The sequence below is a fragment of the Chiroxiphia lanceolata genome, chromosome 1 (assembly GCF_009829145.1).
Source record: "Chiroxiphia lanceolata isolate bChiLan1 chromosome 1, bChiLan1.pri, whole genome shotgun sequence".
In the NCBI taxonomy this organism is placed as follows: Eukaryota; Metazoa; Chordata; class Aves; order Passeriformes; family Pipridae; genus Chiroxiphia; species Chiroxiphia lanceolata.
In genome coordinates this window covers 20,438,980-20,452,260 of record NC_045637.1, presented here as the reverse complement: position 1 = coordinate 20,452,260, position 13,281 = coordinate 20,438,980, and the positions used below count along the sequence as shown (strand labels likewise).

Here is a 13,281-nt window from a genome sequence, read left to right as displayed (position 1 = left end):
AGTATCAGCCTGAAGAGGGATCACAAAAACGGATGTTTTTGATGAAAGCCATATACTGAATCAAAAAGTGTTCAAAGCTCTCCGTTTATCCACTTACTTTGTAAAGCACAAGTAAAATGCAAGACTAATATTTCTGTAACATCCCTCTGCCTGAGAAGAGGGCCAGAGAGTAAGACCTCAAGCAATTTCCAAGCTCTTCCTGCACTCAAACTCCTTTTCTTGCTTGCCTGTAAGAGTAACCTCTTAGGCTTATTAGATGCTCACTCAGCCACCATAGCACCCTTAAAATAAAAGGCTGGTTCCCTTCCTCCCTTCTACGTGCACAGCCTCTTAAACAACTGCTCTCGCAGACATCCTGGCCTCCTCTTCCACTCTGAAGAACAGCTCTGCCAGCTTTAGCTGTGAACATGCCTTAACAAGATGTCCCCATCTTTCCCACCCTGGCCACCCCAGCTCTCCAGTCTTCATGACTATCTCTAAGCATAGACAATAGCTGTACTTTAGCCATGGAACTGGTTGCCCTTTCAGCACCTTTAGATAGGAAACATGACCAGTGGGAGGTGCTCTGACAAGGGAAGCCATTTCTACTAATTACACAATCACCCCAACCCATCCCAGTCAGTACTTCCAAATGCATGTTGCTATGATCAAGAGTCATGTGTCTGATGATTTTGTCATTCATCTTCCTGACCTATCAATAGGCATCTCTCTCACATTATTTAAACTGATGTTTAGATCATGGGCAGGGTATATATTCTTTTGCCATACTTTTAAAAAAACTAACTGGGAAAAAATTAAATATGTACTCTTCCAAGACCAGTTAAAAATATTTCCATATGGTTTAGACATACATGTTGAGTTAAATCCTTATGCACTCTCCCTGAGTACTTCTTAAGAGCAAATGGAAAATTGTAATTGCTTAGGAATATGAAGTGCAGACTGAAGCAAATACAACAATATTATGAATAAAACAGCACATTAACTAGGACTCCAGAATCAATCTCTCTTTGGAAATTACTCTGTTGAGCTCTATGTGCAGGAAAAAAAGGAGGGGAGGGTTAAAGTCTCCACTTAAAACCATGTGATAAGAGGAACCTATATATGGATTTGTTTACTGCATGTGGCCTATTCACTATCTCAGTCCCAGTAACTGCAATATCCCTAACTGAAGCTTTTACTTGAGATACTCAAAATACAATTTCATAGAAGGAAAACACCCTACCAAGATATACTAATTCATTGGATTCTAATACACTTTGTTAAGTGTAGGAAAAAAAAGTCATTAACCGGTGCCTTATGAAAATTCATATACAGCTAAAATCTAGAAGTCAGAGTACATGAATATAAGTGTGTGCCTTCCTGCTACAAGGCGCATCAACAAGACTTCCATTTCCTGTTCTAAATTGCTCACCTTCAATTACTAAAGAGTTCTTTCTAAAGGAGCAGCTCCTTGAATGAGGAGGATCAGTAAATTTTTAAGAGACATTGACCAGAACAAACGTATTTCTTAGTAACACTGTAAAAACTAGAGGAAAAAGAAAATTCTATTTTTTCCATGGAAGAACTATTATCACTATTATTCTGTACTTTCAGAGGGACTATATGTGTCTCCCAATAGGTGCATACAAAGATGGAGTAATAAACCCAAGTTACAGGATCCTCTAGCAGAGTAATTTTTTTCCTAACTTTTAAACACAAGCAACTTCATTATAGACTTCCTCCACACCTCAAAGTGTGCTCACACTGCTTGTTAGAGGACCACTCTACTGTTTTCTGGCTCCAACACGCTTTGAAAGTCTGCTCTGGTTACCCACAGTCAGTCCCAGGGGCTTCCCCTTAGCAGAGGAAATATCTCAGAGGTCCAGTAAAAGGGTAGTCATGAATTACACACAATCAGATAGGTCAAACATGCAGTTCACATCTCAATATATAGTTCAAGTGCACTTTCCACTTACAGAGAAACAGAACTAGTTCACTTCCATTGCTTTGTGGAATTTATATTTTACTAAGGGTGGGCAAGTTCAGCTTTCTTGCACAACAAAAATTTCCACAACCAACTAAAGGTACCTGGGAAAGTACTGAAAACTCACAAGATGCTTAAGTGAAAAGAAAGACCACCTTATGACGACTCAAGGTACTAAACTAAATGGTTTTGTGTGACTCCCTTCCCCCTACTTCTAAATCTGGTCTACTTGTAAGCTTTCTTAATTTTGGGGAGGCTCTTACTTTTGCTTGCTAACTTCCTGACTAGTTCCAGAAAGTTGTTCCTCACAAAAACAGTTGAGAAAGCTATACACAAATTCCCTCATAACCTAAAAGTCAGAGTATCAAATAGAAGTGAAAAAAAAAAATCTAACAGATAGCTATTAACTAAGCTAGCCTTGACAAAAAGTCACCACCAAAGTGTTAACAATGTAGCAAAAGTTATAGTACATCCAAATTTAAAGTATCTGTCCAGAGAAATAAGTCTGACCCACAATTGAGATTACCGCTTTTTAAGTATGTGCACTGATCTGTCAATTATGCAGAATTTAGTAGTTTTAACTTAGATACAAGAATCAACACTATATATTTCAAAGCAAATGTAAAGCTTCCCATACTGAAGCATCAGTGAAGTAACAACTGCAGCAAAAATATCAAGTGTAGGAAATAAAAAAGATCATAGTCAGCACAACACAATTCTTCAGACTACGGTATCATACAGTTGGCTATAAACCACTTTGAGCATTTATTTCTAGTGAGGGGATAAACACAAGGAATCAGATCTACAACCAATTTCCACAGTATCAAATGCACTGGTACCCAGCATTTTCTTACAGCCATGTAAACTACAGAGGTTGAATTTTGCTGACCAAAGGACACCTCAGTAACAACCAGTACTGCAAAATGTTACAGCTAGTAATTTTGAAATACATACAAGCCAAAATCATTGTAGGCTGTCAACAAATCCCATTCTTTCAATTACTGCCTAGCTAGATGTCTCAGCTGTTCCAGTATTTAACATAATCATTAACTATCTGGGACAGTACAAATGGAACACTAAAACTAGAAAATGCAGAGACATCTAAGAAAGCAAAACCACACTTTACACTGTACAAATAAAACTCATGAATTTTTAAAAAACTGTAAGGAAATTAGTGAATTATACTTAATGAGCATGGAAATAATGTCTACAACTTGGGAAACTGAGGTATATGGTAAAAGATAAATGATGTGAGAAGGAATGTACCAAAGACATTAAGTTTAAAATTTTGAGATCTGTTAACAAACTATAAGAATGACCATAATTAAAGTTTTAGCCAGGTCAAGTATAAAATGATAATATCTAGGGCTTACTTGAAAATAATACCCATACAGTTTACATCTATTTGAGACTGAAACTGGAGTGACTGAAGTAAACAGATTCACCTGTAGGGCCTTTCCAACACTAACAGAACAGAGCTCTTCCTCTCCTAGCAATGACAGAAACAGATGAAAAAGCCATGCTAATTACACGCTTTGCTCTGATGACAGGAATGGAGTCAGATGGCTTTTGTCCTGATTCTAGTTACAAGTATGTCTCTGCTCTTCCTATGGATGACAATGTTCTCATTTAGTGCATAATAACAATCACACCAACTACCTTAGATTCAATTCTCAAATTCTTTTTGCTACAAGGTTGTCTTGGATGTGGGTTTTCTTCTTCTCCCCTAAAAGGAACATTGCTTTGAATATTGTCCACATGATCTCACAGATACTTTGACTACAGACCTAATTGTGGCTCTGAACAGCCAGTTGAATATGCATGTACTTGTATAAGTTGACATATGACCGACTTACATACAATACAAATTTCTATGGCATTAAAATTAGGACATTTTCACTTCAAGGACTACGAAACTGTTCTAATAAATTAAATGCAGTGGTTTTGCCGACAATATTATTTACAGCTTAGCAAAATAAATCTGTTCACAAAAGTGGCACTAAAGACTGGCATTCAGGAGCTTAAAATACAATAATTTATTAAACCAAGCCATTCCATTAGGACAGTCTGTTCTGGCTTCAGAGTTCAACTTCTTTAGAAAATTAAATAAACTGCCTGGCAGACCTTATTTGCTTACATGATTCAGGCTATTATTTCAAACAAGGTGAATGGATCCAAAGAACTATTTATTCTTCCTCATGTCATACCATCATTAGTAAACTGACATGCAAGTAAAATTCAGGTCCTGACCAGTGAACTTTTATGACAATTTTATCTGTCCTACCTAAAGCTAAATGAACAATGAATTATATATATATATGTTCCTGTTATAATCTCAAATAACATCTGTTCTACGGAAACCTGGAATGATTCTAATCCATAACCAAGTGTTTTAAAGCTTATATAAATGTAGTATTTTTTTTAAAGGGACGAAATAATGACAGTAGCACTGCTGTCTCAGTAGTCCAACATACAACATAGTTGCCACCACAATTTTTGGGAATAATAATTTTCTGACCTCCCCCAATGTTTCTCAGCCATTAGTCCTTCAAAGGGTACTCACTAAAGTCAAAACAACACTGGAGATAAGGACAATTAACACTGATCTCTATCTGCCCCCACTTCTACCCTTGAACTCTTAGTTTCCCTGTCCTACTACTGTAAGTATTTTTCTTTGATGCACCTTTACATCCAGTGAAGCCAGAAACAGGGAGATTTACCTATTGTACCACTGCACTGACTACTGCCAACTGTACAGAACTCTGTTAAAGTTTCCTGTAGTCTTCTGTTCAGTGGGAAAGAAATTCAAATTAATTATCAGGGCAATAAGTATAGTTAAGACTATAAAAAATTTGAATTTCCAGAAACCTGAAGAAGCCAAATGCCCATGCTTCCAGACTCCATTCCAAAGGAAGGTATGTCCTAGTTTTTGCACTGTGCCACCTCAGAGACTTTTCATAACTCAACCTCTGCTCTGGAACACCAATCCCTCCAAACCGGTCCTGAAAATGCTGCATTACAGTACCAGTAATGCATTATTCTGCCAAGAGTGAAATAAAAATCAAACAAAATGGTAACATTAGAAATTCAGTTCTCTAATCTAAACTCATGTTTTAACAAGAAAAAAAGTAAGATAACCATCCTTGAAGTATTTAAAAGATGTGTAGATATGTTGTTTAGGGACATGATTTAGTGATGGACTTAGTAGTGCTAGGATTACAGTTGGACTCAATGATCTTTAAGGTCTTTTCTAACCTACATGATTCTATGATTCCAAGATTCACTTGATTTCCAGTTTTTCAATCATGGAACTTTGGTTTGAAAAACACTGCCCTCAAGAACAGGACTAATTTCTCAATTTACATTTTTCCCCCTAAAAAATTACTTTGCAGCACATATGATTCTGTTTTGAACTCAGAAAACTGTTAGAGCCTTTGAGATAAGAACAAATATCTTCATATTTGTACCAGTACAAGCTATGCCGGGATTATGTAGAGGCATATACAATCAATTTTTTCTTGGATATAAAACTCTCAAGCCAACAGGAAAGCCAGAAATATAAAACAAAAAATACCATTACCCAATGCTCTACCAAGCTATAATTCTTGTTAGTCAGTGCTATTCCAATATTTCACTCATCAGTATTCCTCCTTCTCAAATTTTTATAATTATAGTCATCATCAGAAGGAAGGTTTGAAAAATTCACTAACCACAGGGAAACAGAGGAACATTCTCTGGAGAGCTCAATGCCCACATAACAACCTTGGTGAATTTAGTATTTTAATTAGTGGAAAATTCTAGATATTTTAGCTGTGCAACTGCATAATGGAAGGCAACCAAACTGATGCACCATTGCTTTTTCAAGCATGCATTTACCTTGGGCATTGTCTACAGCATTCAATGATATCTGCAAGGCTCTGCTCAGGATCAGTATCACAGTCCAGAGCTCTGCTGACAGCAATGTCTTGTTCAGACTCATGCCAATACTAAATTAGTTTAGTTTCAAGAGCTAAAAGCAGTTGTACAGGAAGGTAAAATGCTTTAATGAGGCATAGTTCCCAGTCCCATTTCCTTCTCCCAAAAGAAATAAACAGGAGAAATCAAAATGAAAGCTAGGGAAAGGGCAGTACTACACAGTGAATGCTTTGGATGCTCTGGTCTGGGGAGGAGAAAGTTCCTTTCCTTTGAGCAGTGAAACTGGTCAGAACTTCAGACATTTGTAACAAAAAGTGTTAGGAGAAACTAATCTCTCATGAGGATCAGGCAGTATAGCATGCTGATCAAAATCAAAAGCAGCTTCTCTTTCCTGGCAATGGCAATAAAGGATGGTGATGCATTTCTCTGCAAGGCAAAAGAAAATTATAGAGCCTTCTTGGCTGAACTTTGGAAAGTCTTGATTAAAAGTCTATCAAAAATGTTATTCAGCAAGAATTTTATTTGGTTGTTTTTTCTCTAACTAAAGATTGTGCTTATGATTTAAACTTTTATAGGGGAAATACTGGTAGTAACATCTAAGATACAGCATCACAATTTTGAAACTATCTACTTAGGTCAGGCTGATGAGGGATATCACAATTATCATTTTGACTTTTTACTTTGATTCTGTGACAAGTATAATAAAGTTAGCACATAGAGTTTGTTAAAAAAAAAGTTTGCACAGAAATTAAATTTCTCAAGTACATAAAGTATGCAAACACAAGAACAGCTTAATATATCCAAATGAGATTTTTGCTACCACTTTTTGCTCTACCATTAGCCAATTCCTTTATAGCTGTGCTTGCAATTTAGCTTTTCACACAAAACTCTTTTGCTTCACTTTATATGCATTTAAAAGACTGGTCAGTACCTTCTGTTGTTCGTGCAAGTAGGCCCCCCAAAAATTAAACTTTCCCAGAGTAGCTATTCAGTTGCAGGTACTGGCATATCTGTAGCTCTGTTTGAAGAAGCCTACCTTACTTTTCTACTCATGTAAATATAAAATGGGAAATGCTCTTACAAATTTCCGTGGTATGTCTACACTTTAGAGTTTGGATTGATTGTTGCAGCACAGGCATGTGCTGGACAAAGCACTTGGCACAGACAAATCTGAAATATCTTGATGTTCCAGACTCAAGTTTGTTTTCCTAAAGAGTAAAAGAGATTCCAATTTCAGATGCTCAATCACGTGTTAAAGGCAAAGGCATCTACTTCAGCAACTGATGAAGCAGGGCCCATGTTGCTGTCCTGCTCAGGGCAAGGCATGTACCCAGCGCTGTGCCAAAGGCTACTTCTCCCGCCGGAGGCCCATGGACACAACCCACGCTCGACTTCATAGAACAAACACAACTCCCGGAGAAAACATGAAACGACACTCCTTGTCAAGTATCTGCGTTTCGATCTATCATGTGCTACTGGGCCACCAGCATATTGCAAAAACCAACCTCAGTACGTTGCCTAACACATTTGCACAAATATTTTTCATTAGCAGCTCTGTTTAAAGACGTGTTTATACCCAGGGATGAAATGCCATTCCGGTATGAGCTGCAGGCAGGCTGAGCCGAACCAAAGGTCCCCGGAAGGGCTTCCAGGCCTGTGCTGATGTGTCACAAACTCATCACCCAGCGCCGGCCCCCGGCCCAGACGGGCCGCCCTGCCCCCGACACCAGGCCGGACGTGGAACATCTCCCAAGCATCCAACCCCATTATCCACAGGCAGCGACTACTCGTGACTCAGAGGATTTGGGGCTGGTTTGTTTGCGCGGCCCGGCGCCAACTCCGGAGTTCCCGGCAGCGCACATCTGCGGGAGAGCTGGGCCAAGCCCCGGAACCCCGGCCCCAGTTTTGAGGACTTCCCTGAGGAGATTTCCGTCCGCCCCCACAGCTAATAAACAAATAAACAGATAGATAGGTAGATAACACACAAAACCCTCTAAACCAAACAAAACAAAGCAAAAAAAACCCCGAGTGAGTCCTGGAGCAGTTGAGCTCGGAGGGGGAAACGGGGCTGTGCGCGGAGCAGGGGAAGTCCGGCGGACCCCAGCGGGGCCCGGCGGCGGTGCCGGGCGGCCCCAGGGCCCCCGCCGAGCCCGGCCGGGAGAAAGGCCGCTTTGTTCCCCCTCCCCGCGGCCGCCTCCCGGCCCACGACACGGAGGCGGGCGGGCGGCGTCACTGCCCGGTACCTACCACAGCAGGAGGCGACGAGGAGCAGGAGCTGCGCTGACCTCCAAGCCGGGGACCCCTCTGCGCTCCCCCAAGGGGCCATAACACCCGCCCGCAGGGAGGCGGCGCGGAGCCGGACCCGCCACCGCCGCGCCCGCGACACGGAGCCGGAGCTGCTGCCACAGGAGGGGCCGGCGGCGCTTCGCCCCTTCACCCGCCGGAGCCGGAGCGGCCTCCTCGGGGAGCGCTAACGGCGCGCACGGCCCGGCCGCCCGGCTGCCCACGAAGCCATGAGCCGCCCCCACCCCCACCGCCGCCGCCGCCGCCGGCCTCGGCCGCCCGCCCCCCGCGCCGCTTCCACCGCCCGGCTGCGCCCGCCGCGCCTGCGCACTGCCCGCACGAGCGCGTGGGGCCGCTCCCGGCAGCCGCGGGCCGGGGCGGAGCGGGGCCCCCAGACGGCGGGGGCGGGCCCGGGGGCGGGCCCGGCGCCGCTCCGCCCCAGTGCCGCCACGGCACCGCCCCGGCACCGCCACAACACCGTCCCGCCGGTGCCTCCATCTCCTCCGCCGGCACCGCCTCCGTATGCTTCCTCTCCGTCGCCGCCAGGTTTCGGCACGGCCCGCCCCGCCCCGTCCCGGCAGCCGCCACCACCAGCTGGGGCTGGGGTCACGTCCGGAGCAGAGAGGGTGGATCTCCCGGCGGAGCAGCCGGAATTTCGGGCTCGCACAGGATAACCGAGTGGGTGTTTCAGTGCCCTGGCTCTCCGCCCCGAGTAGAACTGCCTGAAACCAAACCCAGTCTGTAAAGCACAGAGACACGCTGGCAGCTGGCGGCTGTTGTGCTTCTGATCTCCAAATCTACGTTTCAGCAGTGAGACCCAAAAATTACCGTGGGAGCGCAAAAGCGTAACTCCTGTAGATGGAAAATTACGGACCCCATAGAAATTCCTTGTAACACTTCCTGTTCAATTACGATGGCTCGTCTTTCACCCTTTAATGGCACCGTTTTCCGGTTGCACAACTATCTATTGTCAAAAACTAGTGGGATTCACAGCACAACTTCTATATTTAGCTTTAATTTTGCAGTGCCTGTTGCAGACTGTGAGAAGTGTTTATTGCCCCTGTTGTGCTAGAACCACTTGTTTGGAAAAACTGAAGTATTACAGTTCCCTAGAAAAGCAAAAGTTACATTGGTAGGGCACTATAGCTGCGCCCTGAAAACAGATGTGTTGAATTGGACCAGAGTTCTTGCTCCACAAATGCTGATTGCTATGGGGAGCGCTCTATGCTATTTCTCCTCGCTCCTCTCATTTTTTTCATAGAATCATAAAATCATTTAGGTTAGAAAAGACCCTTAAAATCGTTGAGTCCAACCATAAACATAACAATGCCAAGTCCACTAAACCACGTCTGCGAGAGCCACATCTGTACCTCTTGTAAATACCTCCAGGAATGGTGACTCAACCACTTCCCTAGGCAACCTGTTCCAGTGCTTGACAATCCTTTCTGTGAGGAAATGTTTCCTAATATCCAATAACCTCCCCGTCACAACTTGAGGGCATTTCCTTTCATTTGTAGTTCTCTGACTTATCCCACAGTTATTTCCGATTGCCCATCTATTTGGGAAGAAAGATAAATATTTTGGGAGGATGTCTCTTTTAGAAGGGAGTAGAGGTTTATTTAAGGATAAGCTTCTGGATGAAGATTCAGCATTTATAATAGTCAGAAAAGAAGGACTGTAAACCAGACAAGCATGAATGCTTTCCAGCTCTGAGGAGTTGTAGTCCAGAAATACCCTGTAGTAGGGACACTATCATTAACAATACTTAATGGATTAGTCTTCAGTAAATTTGTCCAGTCACAGTTTGAACCTATGAGGGGTGTGACTGTTCACCTCTCCAAAGCTATGAGTATGTACACAAAATCAACACTTCAAGGAAGAAGAAAACACAACCTTCTTTTATATGTTTATACAAATAATTAAAGCATTCGCAACAGCTTAGCCAACAACTTTTTTCATTTGTTTCTGCTTGCAAGACTAACCAACTTCTTCAGTGAAACCTTAGGCGCCCTTTTTTTCACGCACTGGATCCCATTCCTCTTTTTGTTTTTAATTATTAACGATGGGATACTGGAGGAATGCTCAGGAAGGCTTGTCTGTAGCTACTAAGAGAAGCATTACTGGTTATATGAAGACACCACATAGAGCCTATGAACACACAGGGACTTCTAACCCTCCCACAGTAATTACAGCTGTAATGGAGAGATGTAATATGATTCTCTTTCCATAGATTTTTTTTGCAATACAAAGGAGACAACACTAATTATAATTTCAGATTAAATGCTATTCCAAACAACCCAAATATTTCTGTTGGTGAAACTACTTTCGATCACTTGCACAAACAAGTGGTCACCCTTTACCATGTACCCAGATTGAGTGTTCATGGCAGAGAGCAAAGCATCAACTCCTGGCATCACAGGCTTAATTTCAACATTCTTCTCAAAGACAAGGAGTGAAGGATGATATGCAAAAGAGTTCTGTTTCAGTACTAAATGAGCTTGGCAAGCAAAAGGTGAGATACTGAAGTGATGATCTAAAGAAAAAAACCTCTGCAGGAGCAGTTTTTCTGCATATGAGATGAGCTGGATCTTGTAAGTCCAGGGAAGAGAATATGTTAGTAGTCTGGATAAGACATTCAGGATGTCAAGCACCATCTTCTCATGTAACACCCTTAGAAACTTCACCAGATACAGCAAAGTTTCCTGAGTAAAAAGTTGTGCTTTTTTGTTGTTGTTGTTGTTTTTTGTTTTGTTTTGTGGGGTTTTTTTGGTTGTTGTTGTTTATTTGGTTGGTTTTTTTGGTTGATTTTTTTTGTTTTGTTTTCTTTTTTTTTGCTGCTCCTGTTGGTCTTTGCTGAGAGTTTTCTTAATCTCTTTAGTGTTTGGGGAGGAGAATATTGTTACTACTATGCCTGAATAGTACATTGTAAATCATATACATAATTTTACATACATGAAATTCTAATCATGACTGCATTTTTTGTTTGGTGGTTTTTCTTTACTCTTATCTGAAGATGACTAATAAAACTTTATTAGTGGGAATCATTTTAAAATGATACAGAAGTTGATGGCATCTTTCTTTTGTATTTGAAGTCAGATGAAGATAAAACATCCTGAAAATGCACACCTTGAACCAAACCAAGATTGTTGTAACAGTTTGTCGCTCCTCTGTCTGATGCTCAAGGTTGTCACATGAAGTTACTGAAGCAGCTTCAGCAAGAATTATCAGGCACTCAGTGACAATATCAACATATGATTTTTTTCCTCCTGTGGTATTCCTTTCAGCATTGTTTTCTTTTTAATGATCGGTTGGTTATTATCACTTCAGCTTTACTTCACTGCCTGCTGCACACATTTTCTTCTTGCCATCCTTGCTCTTCTTTTTTTTCTCTTCCTCATCAGTTCTCCCTTTCATCACTTCAGAGTATGCTGTTAGCAAATGCCATCCACAGATTTAACAACAATTTTATGGCCCATTGTAAAACTAGTCCACATTTCATTCTTTTCTCATTATTTGTGCTCTGACCATGTGTAAAAGGGGAGACAATCTTACAGTGTCTCTCTGATGCCACGTCCTGGATGGAACCTCTGAGAACATTTTAATACACAATGAGGATAATTTAAGATGTTGACTAGGTCTCAGCTAAATAAAGTAACAGCATTTTTCCTTTACCAATCTCATTGTTTTCTGTCCCGTAACTTCCCTTCACATGAAGTCATAAGAAATGTTACTATATTCAGTACCAGTATTTAATTTTTTTGTGAGACCTCTACCACATCTGAATTTACTTGACCTGTTTTTTTTGCAGAAGCCAAGTACTTTATCATAAGAAGGCCATCAGTGAAATTCTAAATATTCTTATTTTGTTATATTAGTTTTCAAAATCAATTATTTATAAACATAAAGCATAAATACAGGCAGCAGAGGAGGTAAATTTCTCTTCTAGACTTGCATTTATTTTGCAGCACAACCTATGAAGACTGGGACAAAAATTACTTGTGCCACCTATTGAGTGATTTATTTTTTTTTTAATAAACAGTTGTTTGCTCAGCAGTTGTCTAAAGGGTGCTAGTAAACTAGATTTTTGTTCTACGGTAATTTTTAATACTAGACCACAGTTACTTCAAATCTAGAGTACCCTACATAATTTTACTTCAAAATGATGAAAGACAGTAGAAGATGTTGTCAGAGATGTCTGGATCAAGGCCATTGTGCTAAAAATACATAGCATACATCAGAATCTGCTTACATTGTGCTGCTGTATGTATTAGTATTGCTTTTGCATGCTGGAGGAAATATATCAACTGTGGTAAGTCATCATTTATTTCCTTGGTGTTTATTATTAGTATCTTTGTGCGGTCTAGAGGTCAGTCAAGAGTAGGGTCCCATTTTGCTAAGGAGTGTACAGACATAGGACATGCTGTGCATTGAGCAGTGGAAAACAGTCCAAATATAGCTCGGTTAACTGCAAATGGAATATGCCTGGAGACAGTGGCAGTGTAGCTGCATCCTTGTAGCTTGCACCTCCAAACTAACTTTGTAGGGCATATTAGTTTAAGCACCATGCTCCACCAGCTGCTTCTGGGATTCACGTTAGTTTCTTCAAACTGCTGCACAGCCCTTCCAGTAAGTCACTGCTTTTTTTCCATGCTTTGTCCCCTGAGGACCTATTTGTAGGCAATTTGTAAGCTCTTTGCCTAAATCTAAACAGAATAACTGGTTCCCCAGGAGGAGAAAGGGATTTCTGCACAAACAAGTTTTAAGAAGTGCCTACAAAGTTTGTTACTTCAGTTAAAAGTAATTCATATTCAAATGTAATAGTAGTAATTTTTTTAGTCATCCAAATCTGGACTGTCTCAACTCATTTATGTTCATCTAACTGTTCATATTAAATCATGAATTGTAGTCACAGGCTCTGTAGTTTATCTAACAATAATAGCACTTCTGTCACATGCTACATGAATTGCTATTGCCTAATTTTGTAGTTTTAGACATTTCTGGAAATTGTGCCCAAGATTGTTCATTTATTAAAGTACAATGCTGCTCTTCCAAGGACAGTCAAACAGAAGTAACTTCAATTTGGAATAAGCCGGGTGACAAAAGCGTGCCCTAATTCAGTC

General features: G+C 41.1%; 1 protein-coding gene and 1 long non-coding RNA gene across 2 annotated transcripts in view; one reads left to right on the top strand and one right to left on the bottom strand.

The window, feature by feature from the left end:
* Positions 1–8,379, bottom strand: part of LRP12 (LDL receptor related protein 12) — a 47,688-nt gene extending 39,309 nt beyond the window's left edge. The window contains exon 1 of the mRNA XM_032676336.1: positions 8,126–8,379. Coding sequence (XP_032532227.1) covers positions 8,126–8,204 — 79 coding nt within the window. The 5' untranslated portion in view covers positions 8,205–8,379. The remainder of the gene's footprint in view (positions 1–8,125) is intronic.
* Positions 8,380–10,072: 1,693 nt separating this feature from the next.
* Positions 10,073–11,836, top strand: LOC116780956. The gene is made up of 2 exons (XR_004354714.1): positions 10,073–10,673; positions 11,254–11,836. It is a non-coding gene; the product is annotated as an uncharacterized LOC116780956 (long non-coding RNA).
* Positions 11,837–13,281: the final 1,445 nt, after the last annotated feature.